At 61.0% G+C, this 12,100-nt stretch overlaps 2 protein-coding genes and 1 long non-coding RNA gene across 6 annotated transcripts in view; 1 reads left to right on the top strand and 2 right to left on the bottom strand.

Moving 5' to 3' along the window:
* Nucleotides 1-709: 709 nt before the first annotated feature.
* On the bottom strand, nt 710-1,236 carry LOC122485910. The gene is made up of 2 exons (XR_006297977.1): nt 1,126-1,236; nt 710-829 (listed from the first exon to the last, which is right to left on the bottom strand). It is a non-coding gene; the product is annotated as an uncharacterized LOC122485910 (long non-coding RNA).
* Nucleotides 1,237-1,521: 285 nt separating this feature from the next.
* On the top strand, nt 1,522-7,565 carry GALK1 (galactokinase 1). Its single transcript, XM_043585305.1, has 8 exons — nt 1,522-2,145; nt 3,060-3,249; nt 3,657-3,776; nt 3,964-4,099; nt 4,224-4,405; nt 6,859-7,009; nt 7,109-7,271; nt 7,364-7,565. The coding sequence occupies exons 1-8, from the start codon at nt 1,522-1,524 to the stop codon at nt 7,433-7,435; spliced, it is 1,638 nt and encodes a 545-aa protein (XP_043441240.1). The 3' UTR covers nt 7,436-7,565.
* Nucleotides 7,566-7,679: 114 nt separating this feature from the next.
* ITGB4 (integrin subunit beta 4) overlaps nt 7,680-12,100 on the bottom strand; it is a 30,799-nt gene continuing 26,378 nt past the window's right edge. The window contains exons 33-41 of one of the 4 annotated variants that reach the window (XM_043585301.1): nt 11,434-11,652; nt 10,565-10,810; nt 10,258-10,416; nt 9,682-9,831; nt 8,941-9,129; nt 8,701-8,856; nt 8,453-8,617; nt 8,248-8,358; nt 7,878-8,140 (exon numbers count right to left, since the gene is read on the bottom strand). In XM_043585301.1, the coding sequence (XP_043441236.1) occupies nt 8,001-8,140; nt 8,248-8,358; nt 8,453-8,617; nt 8,701-8,856; nt 8,941-9,129; nt 9,682-9,831; nt 10,258-10,416; nt 10,565-10,810; nt 11,434-11,652 (1,535 nt within the window). In that variant the 3' untranslated portion in view covers nt 7,878-8,000. Of the gene's footprint in view, nt 8,141-8,247; nt 8,359-8,452; nt 8,618-8,700; nt 8,857-8,940; nt 9,130-9,681; nt 9,832-10,257; nt 10,417-10,564; nt 10,811-11,433; nt 11,653-12,100 lie in introns of all 4 variants that reach the window. The other 3 variants (XM_043585302.1, XM_043585303.1, XM_043585304.1) reach the window with 3 other exon arrangements.

Genomic DNA, 12,100 nt, shown 5'->3' with positions numbered 1-12,100 from the left:
TGCAAGGCTGGAACCCACGAACCGTGAGATCATGACCTGAGCCGAAGGGCAGACGCTCAACTGACAGAGACACCCAGGCGCCCCTGGACCTACGTTTTCAATTCTCTTGTGTACGTACTTAGGAGTGAAATTCCTGGGTCACAGGGGCACTCTGTGTTGAGCATTTGGTGGAAATGCTTAACTGTTTTCCATTCCCACCAGAGACTGAGGGTTCTGATTTCCCCACATTCTCAGCAACATTGCTGTAATTGCTATTGTCTTTCATTTTGGCCAGACTAATGGGTGTGAAATAGCACCTCATTGTGCTTTTGGTTTACATTTCCTTAATGCTAATGATGTTGAGCACCTTTTCATGTGCTTATTGGCCATTTGTAATCTTCTCGGGGAAAACGTTCAAGTCGTTTGCCTATTTTAAATTTATTTGTCTTTTTTGAGCTGTAAGAGTCCTTTATGTGTTCTTGATACAAGGCCCTTAAATATATGATTTGCAAATATTTTCTCCCATTCTGTGGGTTGTCTTTTTTACTTTCTTCATTGTGTCCTTTGATGCAGGAAAGTATCTTATTTTGATGAAGTACAACTTACCTATTTTCCTTTTATCTCTGGTGCTTTTGGTGTCATATCAAAAAAGCCACTGCCGAGGTCCCAAAGATTTATCCCTATATTTATTTCTAGAAGTTTTCAGAGGTGCCTTTTAAAATTTTTCTTAAAATAAATTTATTTTAGAGAGAGAGCGCGCAAACAGGAGAGGGGGGGAGGGAGAGAGAGAATGTTAAGCAGGCTCCACGCTGAGCTTGGAGGCTCGATCCCTCGACCCTGGAATCAGAACCTGAGTGGAAATCAAGAGTTGGAGGCTCAACTCACTGAGCCGCCCAGGCACCCCCAGAGCTGCATTTTTTTTTTTAATTGAAGTGTAAATAACATACAGTGTTATATTAGTTTCAGGTGTACAACATAATGATTCAACAATTCTATACATTACTCTGGGCTCATCATGAGTATCGGAGATGCATTTTAAATGCACTACTCCACTCTTTGGGCAACCCCCCCAGCAGACCCCAAGCTCTAAACCTGGACACAACTCTCCACAAAGCCCCCCACCCTAGTCCCAAATAGGCTGCTTACATTTCAGCGTTTCTGCCTCACGGTTTCATATAGATGCAAATGTGGACAGGCGTCCAGGCAGGGACAGCTTGAAGGTTCAGGACGCAGTCTGGTGAAAGAGGAGGTGGTGAGTGTCAGATGCTGCGTCCAAGGCTCAGGACTGAGGAAGCACCTGCTGGGGCCAACAGCCCCACCTACCTTGGCAGCCCCGGTGGGTCCTTCCAGTGGAGGCTGGGCCCACTGCTGTCCAACTGCCACTCCTTCCTCCTTCCGTTGCTAGCAGTTATGATAGCGGGGCCACTATAGAAAAGGGCCTGTAGAAAGCGACTCCCTGGTCACCACCCAAACTTGGCTTTCCTCATCTCAATTTACGCATCGTGCCAGGCCACCCTCTCAGAGACCCAAGATCAGGGTCTGATGACCTCTCACGGCGGCAGGACTCTAGGACCTGGGAGAGCCCTTTGGGAAATTCAGGTCGGCTGGATGCCAGCCCTGCTACTCTGGCTGTGGGTGAATGGCCTGGCCGGTGTTGGTAGCAGAGAAAGGGGCACCAGGGCCAGGGAAGGGCAGCTCAGATCTTCCAGTCCAGCCAATACCACTCGAGTGGGCACCCGCCGGTCTCTTCCAAAGTCCGCCGCCCGCCGCTGTGGGGGTGCGGGGCAGATCCTTCCGCGGTGGGGGTGTAGGGGAGATCCCAACCCCGAGCGCCCAGCAGGTGGCTTGGGCCGCGAGGCGCGCCGGGGCGGGCCCGGCGCGGCGGGGGCGGGAGGAGGCCTGCGGTGGGGGCGGGGGGCGCGTGCAGGAATGCGCGCCGCCCCCGCGCGGCCCCGCCCCGGGCATCCCGCGCCGACCTGGCCTCGCTGCAGGGTGAGCATCATGGCCGCTTGGAGACAGCCCCAGGCCGGGGAGCTGCTGGCCGAGGCCCGTAGAGCGTTCCGGGAGGAGTTCGGGGCCGAGCCCGAGCTGGCGGTGTCGGCGCCGGGCCGCGTCAACCTGATCGGGGAGCACACGGACTACAACCAGGGCCTGGTGCTGCCCATGGTGAGGGGCCGGGCGGGGAGCCTCGAGCCTCCCCAGCGGCAGGGCCGGCCTTAGGCGCGCGGGGAGGTGCCTGGTCCCTGCGTGGATGTTGGGCGGCCGCGCCAAACTTTAGCCATCCTGCCCCGGGTTTGGGGGACGAGCACGTCGGAGAGACCCGGGGACGGGGTATTTCCCACGTTGGAAGGGAGGAAGCGGGGGATCCGCGAGGAAGTAGACTAGGAGGGGGTGTGCCGGCGCCTCTTCGCTCAAGCCCGCCCTCTGTGGACGTGATCCTCCCCATCACGCTGGGAGCCACCTCAACTTGTGCGGCTCCAGTGTGGCTTGCGGAACGGGGGCGCTTCGGGCTTTGGCTTCCGGGGGCCCCAAACGCAGACCTGGGGGAACTAGCCTCAGACCTCCTGGTCCTACCCGTTCGGGAGGAAACTGAGGCCCAGAGAGGGTCAGTGATCTGCTTAAGGTCACACAGCTGGTTCTTGGTGGGGCTGGAGTCAGGCCTCTCAGCTCTTTCCACCTGGTGCGGCTTGGCAAGCGAGCGGGTACAGTGCACCTGAGACCACTCCAAAATGGGAACGCGTCAGTTGGAGCTCCTCTTACTCTCTTATCCTGCTCCGTGCCCCACAGCTGAGAGCCCATATTCAGGGCAGAGTCCAGGTCTACACTTCTGCAGCACTGGCCCTGCGCGCCCCCCGCCCCCCCCCCCCCCCCCCCCAAGACCCAAGGGCAGAACCCAAGCCCCCAGGGCCAGCTCCGCACTCAGGTTCTTCCCTGAGACCCCCCCCCCCCCAATTCCTTCCTGTTGAGCCTTAAAAGGAATCTGTCTGAAACTTTTTATTTCTCAGAACTTTAGTATCAGAGAAGCCTCATCCATGGGTCGCCTGGCAAAAGCTTTACATAATCCCTGTCTTTCCTGCCAGGCACTGGAGCTTGTGACTGTGCTGGTGGGCAGCCCCCGGGCAGACGGCCTCGTCTCCCTCCTGACCACCTCCGAAGATGCTGATGAGCCCCGGCGGCTCCAATTTCCACTGCCCACAGCCCAGCGGTCATTGGAGCCCGGGACCCCCCGCTGGGCCAACTATGTCAAGGGAGTGATTCAGCACTACCCAGGTATGGGGACTAGGGCTGAGTCAAGTTCATGCTGGTAGTATAGGAGCACCACCTCTCAGCTGCAAAGCCCCTTAGCTCGTCTAATCCACCATGGGGTGACGTATAGGGGAGGGTATCCCTGTTTTACACATGATGAAACTGACACCCTGAGAGGTTCCAGAACTTGTCCTGAGCTGCCCATTTTATGATTAGCGGAGCCAGGATTCAAACCCTAGCCTGTTGGCCTCCAGAGCCCTAAACCAGGAGGAGAGTTGGGAAGACTGTGTCCCAGGAACCTCAGGGTAGGAGGATGGAGACACAGCCCTGGAAGCAGCTATCAGGCATTGCCTCCCTGCATAACAAAATTCATGCCCTTCGTGGGCCCATCCTCCCAGATGGCCCATCTTACCATCACCCCTTCTTTCCAGCTGCTCCCCTCCCTGGCTTCAGTGCAGTGGTGGTCAGCTCAGTGCCCCTGGGGGGCGGGCTGTCCAGCTCGGCGTCCCTGGAAGTGGCCACATACACTTTCCTGCAGCAGCTCTGCCCAGGTACTTCCTAGACCCCAGCCTTCCTTCCCTGAGGTTTCCTTGTCAGAGACTGTTCCTCGACTGTGGCTTCCGGAGGAGGGTGGGGAATCGCTCTGGCGTGTCCTCGAAGGTCCCACTGCTCCCATTCGCCCACTCCCACGTGCCCCCCTCCTGGGCCCCAGCCTCCTCACCTCCCCCTGTGCCGCAGACTCCGGGTCCATAGCTGCCCGGGCTCAGGTGTGTCAGCGGGCCGAACACAGCTTCGCAGGGGTGCCCTGTGGCATCATGGACCAGCTCATCGCACTGCTGGGGCAGAAAGGCCACGCGCTGCTCATTGACTGCAGGTCAGGGGCTCCCCTTGTACCCTCCCACCTCGTCATGAGGAGCTTCTGGGTGGAGCGTGCCCACCACCTGGTGTGGCAAGCAGACCCTTGGGCTTGTCATCTCCCCACTCCGACTCCATGCCAGGTCCCTGGAGACAAGCCTGGTGCCGCTGTCAGAACCCAAGCTGGCCGTGCTCATCACCAATTCCAACGTCCGCCACTCGCTGGGCTCCAGCGAGTACCCTCTGCGGCGGCGCCAGTGTGAAGAAGTGGCCCGGGCGCTGGGCAAGGAGAGCCTTCGAGAGGTGCAGCTGGAGGAACTGGAGGGTGAGAGCTGGCTGGGCATCCGGTGGGGCTGCCAGGCCCTTGACGTGGGCTTGACCCTCCTGTCTACCCCCTCCTCTCCGGGGGCCTGTGCTGTGCTCTGCCCACTCCCCCTAAGACTGCAGACCTAGGGCTCCAACCTCGGCAGGGCTGCTGAAATCTTAACATTGTTCTTTCTAAGAGGAGGATTACGTTTCTGCTGTGGAAGATGTAGGAAAACACACAGAGGAAAACAGTGAGCTAGAGGGCCACCACCCAGGGATAGCCACCGCTAACACCGCCAGTGTTTCTCTACGTCTGCGTTTACCAAGTTCAGTATAGGCCATATGGTCACTGGCTTTCTCTTTCATTACATCTTAGAGCCCTTTCCTGTACCATTAGGGGCAACTTCATCAGCAAGGCTTCTAACACTGCAGCATACAGGTGTGTCGTAAGTTAATCATTTTCTAATAATCCCGTGATGCGGCGGTGAATGTTTTCGTGCAAGAGAGTCTCTCTCGTTATCTTCTTAGGAGTAGATTCTTAGGCGTAAGATCGCAGAGTCAAAAGGTGCAAGTATTTTAAAGGTTCACGATACACGTGGCCAGGAAGAGAGGATATGTAATAGTTTGAGGGTCAAATTCCATCTCGCTCCGTCACACCCGTGGGGCAGATAGTCTTATTCCGTTCATCGTTTTGGATGAGGAAGCTAGAGTAAGTGGCAGTGCTGAGTGAGACTCAAACCAGGCAGGTAACCCCCCATAGCCCGTACTCTCAGCCACGGGGCCAGGCTGCTGGCTTTGGGAGTTGTGCCCTCTCTGGCAGCGTGCGGGTTCCCATTTGGAGGACAGTGGCCGGCCTGGTGGGACCAGCGTGTCCTTCTTGGTGACCTGTCATGTTCACACCTGCCCCACCTGCTCTGTGCAGGTGACCTTATTGGAGGTGTTCACGCTTGGACACTTTGGCTGTCCCTCCTCTCCACCGTATCCCTTCCCACCACTCCTGGGGTGTGTGTGTGGGGGGGTCTCCCCCAACCTTGGAAACAGTGCTGTCCTCCGCCTTCTCCAGAGTCTTGTTCCAGAAGCCCTGTTTTCCCTCCTTCCTGTCCTCTGCCTGGCTCTTCCCCTTTTGCTTGGAAACCTGGTCGGTTTTCTTCCCTTCTAAAATTGAGTCTTTTTCCTGTGCTCATCTTGGAAGAAGACCTAATGCTTTTGGCCCCCATTTTCTCATCTCCACTCATTTCTCCGTCCTCTCGGTCGGCCTGCCCCTTGCTCCTGCCGCCGGACACAGCAGTGCTCCCGGGGGGGTTCCCCGCACACACCCACAGCCTGCATTCCCTCCCCCTCAGCGGCCGCCGCGCTCTCAGTCCTGTTGTGTGTGCCTGCCCCAGGCTTTGTCCTCAGTGCACAGCCCCAGCCACCATTGCTCCGCTTAGGACTCAGACAGGAGCCTGCAGCCCCTTGCTTTCCTGCCTGGAGCCCCCCCCTCCCCCCCCCGGCCCCATTTCCACCTGCAGTCCTGGAGCCTCCACCCGATTCCCAAGGGAACTCATCATCCTTTGTCCCCCATAGGCTTCTCCTGCTGAGCTCCCCTTATCTGTGATTTCCTCACCCTTGTCACTTCTGTTTGAAACCTCGGTCCCCTGTGTCCTCACTATCCACCCCCCCACCCCCAGTCTCCAATCTCTGTTCCCTCCATTCCTTCTTCCTCCACATCAGGCCCCTCGTTGGTTTCTGACTGTTTAACAACTGCTATTTGGGTTCCTGGTTCCTGCTTCTCCCAGCTTGGGCCCTCTGCCCTAGGCAGTCACTTTTGTCCACCAGAGCTCAGCTCCAGCTCTTCCCTGCTCCAAAACCTGTGTGGCATCCAGAATTAAGTAGCAGAGTCCCCCGGTACCCTGGGCTGCTGCTACCGACTCGGCTTGCTCTCCCCACCTCAGCGTTAGCCAGCAGGATAGCCTACTCTTGGTGGGCCCTGTGCCCTGCCTCTTGATCTTTGCCTGGGCTATACCCCAACTCTGGAGCCCCAGCTCTCAGGGGCTCCACTGATGCTCCAGCGTAAACAGCGGCAGGATTTCTTCTCCCTCTTGTGCCACTGTGGACTCCTGTGTCCCCCTCACCTTGGAAGCACCAAGAGTCTGGGGCTTACCCTGTTGTTTATTGAGCACCCACTGTGCACCGGGCACTCTGCTGGCATGTTGCCCAATCAGTGCATAGTGGGTCCCAGAGAGTGACATAGGGATCCCATCTTATAGTCGAGGAGGAAAGGCTCCAAACTTTAGTCACCAATGCCAGGTTCTGCTTACAGCTCTGTCAGAACCAGGTCTAAGACTGGAGGCTCCTCCCTCCCCCCCCCCCCCGCCACCTCCACCCCTACCCCTGCCCCCTAGCCTCATCACCCTGGTGCCCCCATCCCTCCATCTGCACGGGCCCAGAGGTGGTGGGGTGGCAGGTCTGCTGAGCCCTTTCCCTTCCCAGCTGGCAGAGAGCTGGTGAGCAAGGAGGGTTTCCGGCGGGCACGACATGTCGTGGGCGAGATCCGGCGCACGGCCCAGGCCGCGGCTGCCCTGAGCCGCGGAGACTACAGAGCCTTTGGCCGCCTCATGGTAGAGAGTCACCACTCGCTCAGGTGAGGACTCCTGGGTGCCTGTATCTCCCAGGCACAGGCTGTCCCCAGGGCAGGGTGGGACCAGGCCTAGGCCCGCCCTCTCCTGTATCCTCTCCGCAGGGATGACTATGAGGTGAGCTGCCCCGAGCTCGACCAGCTCGTGGAGGCCGCGCTGTCAGCACCTGGGGTTTACGGCAGCCGCATGACTGGTGGTGGCTTCGGTGGCTGCACCGTGACCCTGCTGGAGGCTGCCTCCGTTCCTCAGGCCATGCAGCACATACAGGTGGGTGGGTGCCGGTGCCTGCGGGTGGGAGGGATGGAGAAAGGGCTTCCCAGGGCCCTGCCACGCTTAGACCCCACCTGCCTCTCCCCTAGGAGCAGTACAGCGGCACCGCCACCTTCTACCTCTCTCAGGCGGCCGACGGTGCCAAGGTGCTGCACTGGTGAGGCCCTCCCCGGGACAGCACCCGGTGGGCACGGGGCCTGCCAGGCAGCACGTCACGAAGCTCCAGGCCTCTGGCGCCTCTTGCCCTCTGCATCTGGGTGCTCAATAAACTTGTGCCTCCCACCACGATAACCCGCCTGCCTCTAGAGGTGGGTGTGTGCTTGGGGATCAGAGAAGCGTGTGTCAGAACCGCTCGCCTGCTCTGTGCTGGCACTCCCTGGAAGAACAGACAGGGCAGAGCCAAGCGGTAGCAAAATCTTTTATTAAGTGCAGAGCAAAGCTGGGTCCTTGTCATGCTGGTCCCAGCTCTTTGGTTACGCACAAACGGGGTTGGGCCTGGGGTAAGGGAGTAGTGGCCAGAAGGGCCATCTGGGACCTCTGCTCCCTTCACGCCTCCCAGAGGACACCTACCCTCTGCTCCGTAGCCAGACGTGCTGGCCCTGTGATCAGCATGGGGGTGTGCTGGGCTGCGAGGGGTCCGAGGATGGAGTAGCTGAGGCAGAGCCAGGAGGGGGAGGCAGGGTGGGGGCCCAGGTTCCAGGACACTGTCGGGTAGGGGTGGGGGGCTCAGGTCTGGAAGAACTGTTGGTCCACCTGGGTGCTGAGGGTCCCACTGGTGGTCAGTGTCCGGCTCACAAACTCCTGGGTCACATGGCGGGTGAGGGAGCCACCTGCTTCCAGGCGTTGGGACCCCAGGGTCAGTCCATCTGCAGGGAAAAAAGCACTGAGGGACCCTGCCTGGGTCCCTGTCTGTCCTGCTCTGGTAGCGCTGTGCTCACCCACGAGAACTAGGATCCCCTGCCCAGCAACTCACCCAAGAAGAAAGGCTCGGTTGTGCTGGTGTGGGTGGTGGTGATGCTGCTGTACTCGCCTGGCAGCTGGTGCTGGAAGAGCCCGGGGTGGCTGCCCAGTTGAGGGAAAGGGCCTGGCATGGGCAGATGAGCGCCAGTCAGGGATGGTGCCAGGGGAAGATGTGGCCAGAGAAGGGGTAGGGGTGAAGAACGGGCAAGCCACCTCACCTCCGTCCTGGGACTCGATGGTGATGATACCCTCACGCTCCGGCCCATAGCCTTGGGTGGTCTTGGCCTGCACCTTGAACTTGTAGGGCACGTTCTCACTGAGGCCCGGCACTGTCAGCCGGCTCTCAGGGCTGTCGCCATCCACCAGGAACGTGGTGGCTGGCTCTGAGCAGGGAAGATGCCTTTAGCCTCTGTGGCTCCCTCTCCACCCCTCCCCTGGCCACCCCTGAGGTGGGGACGGGCAGCACCTCCTCCATGGGCCATCTCACAGGTCACCAGGTAGCCGAGGATATCCCCATCGGGCCTGCGTGGCCGTTCCCAGCTCAACTGCAGCGAGTCTGGGCTCAGGGCAGTAAACACCAGCGGGCCCGGGGCACTGGGTGTGCTCAAAGTGAAGGTGGAGCCTGGGGGCAGCAGAGCAAGACTGTCAGCGTGTGGGTGGCTAGGGGACGACATGGGGGCAGCCACGGGGTGGGGAGTCAACTCACCTGGCAGGGGGCAGAGTGGGCTCTGGGGGTGCACCTGTGACTCAATGGTGATGACACCCTCACGCTCTGGGCCCCAGCCTTCCTGACTCTGGGCCCGCACACGGAACACATAGGAATGGTTGGGCAGAAGGTCTTCCACCACCACCGAAGTCTGGCTGGGGCTAGGGATGTTGAGCCGATGCAGCTCCCCTGGGGAGGGCAGACCGGGGGTCAGTGTTACTCCTACCCCTGGCCTGATCCCACCCCTGCCCTAGGCTGCCACTGATCATCCCACCCAGGATTCGCTGCGGTTTGGGTACAGGTGGGGATCAGCCTGGTATGGTGTGGCTGGTAGTTTAGGTGGTATGCTACACGAGGGATGAGTGGAGCCTAAAATCCCACCTATGTTCTGCCTGTTTGCGGGCCCAGGTCATTGCTGCTGCGAGTTTGCCTTCCCAGGGAAGCACCACTTCCCGGTTCCCACAAAAGCATCTCGCAGGCCAGCGGAGGCCCTGGGTCTGTCCCTAGGTCAGTGAAGCCTTGTTAGGCAACGTCTCGCAGAGGGAATGACCTGGAGAGAGGCCCAGGGAGCTGGATGACTCAGAGGAGAGGAGGCAGTGACGGGCAGCGAGGAGCATGCAAGTGAGGCCCTCTCAGAACGCCTGGTGGGGATCATTAGTGTTGAAGGGACTTGGGTGGGTTCCTGTGCAGCTGGGTGCCCGAGCCTTGCAAGCCCCCAGCCTGCCGGCAGCTGTGCCTCACCCCCGTTCAGCAGCTGGTACTCCACACTGTAGCCCTGTAGCGCCTGCTCACACTGTGGCTCCTGCCAGCTCACTTTCAGAGACGTGGGGCCCAGAGCCGAGAACACCAGGCGGGTGGGTGTGTTGGGCACACCTGCAGCCAAGCGGGAGCCTGAAGACGGGAGGCTACAGTCAGTTTCTGGCAGGGGGGGGTCTCTGGGCGGGAGCCCTCCCTCTGACCTCCCGCGGCTGTCTCATCTCTGCTGGCCGCTGGCCTCGCGGCTCACTCAGCCTGCAACACCCTGGCCGGGCCACCCAGCACCTCCCTGGACAACTCAGAGTGGCTGCGGGCCCTGCCTGTGCCTGGAGAGGGTGAGCACCAGAAGTTGGCCGCCCCCTCCCCCTCAGCTGGTCTGGCCGCCCCTCTTCCCCCAGCCCATCACCCCCGGAAGGGCAGAGGCTATATTAGGCATCAGCATTGATGGAGATGAAAAATGGAGGGTGAAGTGCTGGGTTTGGGCAGTGGCTGCGATGAACAGATGGGTGACAGATGGAGCGGGACAGCTGTGGAGACCCGAGATGGCCACCCCTGTACTACCTGGGCCCCGAAAGGGCGCCGCTGGCTGCCCAGCCAGGATTATAGTGTCTCGGGAGTCCCCAGAGGGAGGGAACCCTTTCATCTGAGCCCGACTCAGGGACCCGAGGGCCCAGGACAGCGGAAGCCTGCTCCTCCCCTCTTCCCAGATGGGAGGGAGGCCTAGGGCAGGACAAAACAAGAGTGAGGGCAGGAAGTGTGCGTGTTGGAGGATGGGAAGCGGGGCACAGCCCGGCCAGTAACCCAGCCTCCTGGAGCTGGAGGAGAGGCAGGGTCAGTGGGAGAAGCAGGGCTGGGAGCGGACACTCACTGTGGGAGGACACGGAGGTGAGGGTGGAGTAGTCCCTGGGCAGCGTGGCAGAGTGAGAGTGGGAGTGTTCCGTGCGGGTCAGCGAGTGGTAGTCCCGCGTGAGGGTGGAAGATGTGCTCAGCACCCGGTGGGGCAGGTGTGGGCTCAGGTGGGTGCCGTAAGCGGTGTTGGCCACGGTCATCCTGTTCAGAGAGTTGGAGCTGCCTGGGAAGGCTACGTCCATCCGCCCGTTCACCACCAGGTGCTCTGTGGGAGGAGAGCAGGGTCACTCGGACAGGCCTGCGCCAGACCCAGACGCAGGCTGTGGCCCTGGGAATTCCTAGGTTTACCTACCCTCTGAGGGGAGGGGGTGGGGGGTGCTTGGCATAAAGAAAACCAGCCTCTCTTGGCCCACCAGGGAAAGCAGCTCAGTGTTCCTGGCGGAGTCCAAGGGGCCACACAGGCTTCTGCAGCCCATGTCTGTCAGTCCTGCAGATGCCAGTGTGGACCGTGTGAGCACCGCTGACCCCAGCTGGGAGACCTACTGCCCTTGCCGTCAGCCCTGCCTGGGGGAGAGCCCAGATGCCTGCCCTCGTGTCCCTTGAGACCTCTGGGGAGGTCTCCTTGGGTACTAGCGCCTGCCCCTGGGCACGACGAACTTCTGAAGTTGCATGCTCCTGCGGGCAGTCCTGCTTTGAGGAGATCACGAATGCCTGCCCCGGGGGGTCCCTCGGCTCTGGGGGTCCGCCTCCGCGCCGTAGCACCTCCCCAGGTTGGGCAGGGGGCCATTAGTGGGCAGCCTGACCACAGGGGGCTCAGGCTGGACGCAGGCGGCAAACGAGCGCGCCTGGCTGGGTGCGGGGTCGGGGCGCGCCGGGCAAGCCCGTCACCTCCGGGGGGCCTGGGTGTGGCGCCGCGGGCTAGGCCGCCACCCTCCCCGCCCGCGCCCCCGTCCGCGCTGTCTTCCGGGGGGCCGCGGGGCGGCTCGCCGTCGGAGGAGCGCCCGCTGCTGGCCGACAGGCGCGGGATGAGCTCCGGGGGCAGCCGCCACGTGACGCGCCGCAGGTCCAGCTCCTCCCCCAGCAGGGGCTCGAACTTCCAGCTGCCGCCTTGGGAACAACGAAGGGCCGCGTTGGCACCGCCGGCGGGCGCGGGCGGCTCCGGGAGGGGGCGCGGCGGGGCGGAGGCCAGCGACGTGAGCCCGTCCTCGGCTCTCCGGAATCCAAGTGTGTCGGGGCGGGGCGGGGAGGGGGCGGGGGGGGGGGGGTGAGGTTGGTCGCGGAGCAGGCGACAGGCGGGCCCCTCGGCCCGCACGACGGAAGAGGAGGCCTTCCGTGTGCGCCAGAGCTGGCCGGGCTGCAGCTGGGGAGGACAGGCCCCAGGGGTAGCCCTGGCTCTGGCACCAGATGTGAGGCCTCTTGGTCTGAGCCTCGGTTTCCCATCTGTACACTGGAGAGAGTAATCTCTCCCCTGCCTGCCTCCCAGGGACAGTTCCAGAAGCCACAGAGCGCGTCACAAGATAGTGTTAACAGCTGAGCTTTCTCTCATACCCTCAAA

The sequence above is a fragment of the Prionailurus bengalensis genome, chromosome E1 (assembly GCF_016509475.1).
Source record: "Prionailurus bengalensis isolate Pbe53 chromosome E1, Fcat_Pben_1.1_paternal_pri, whole genome shotgun sequence".
Classification (NCBI taxonomy): Eukaryota; Metazoa; Chordata; class Mammalia; order Carnivora; family Felidae; genus Prionailurus; species Prionailurus bengalensis.
The sequence above is the reverse complement of the archived record's forward strand: the minus strand, read 5'-3'. Positions and strand labels throughout refer to the sequence as shown.

Excerpts from the sequence above, each read along its gene's own strand:
- GALK1 (XM_043585305.1), top strand. The coding sequence starts at position 1,522 with ATGACCTCTCACGGCGGCAGGACTCTAGGACCTGGGAGAGCCCTTTGG. Across the intron at positions 2,146-3,059 it reads AGGGCCTGGTGCTGCCCATG|GCACTGGAGCTTGTGACTGT; the intron begins GTGAGGGGCCGG and ends CTTTCCTGCCAG. Across the intron at positions 4,100-4,223 it reads GCGCTGCTCATTGACTGCAG|GTCCCTGGAGACAAGCCTGG; the intron begins GTCAGGGGCTCC and ends ACTCCATGCCAG.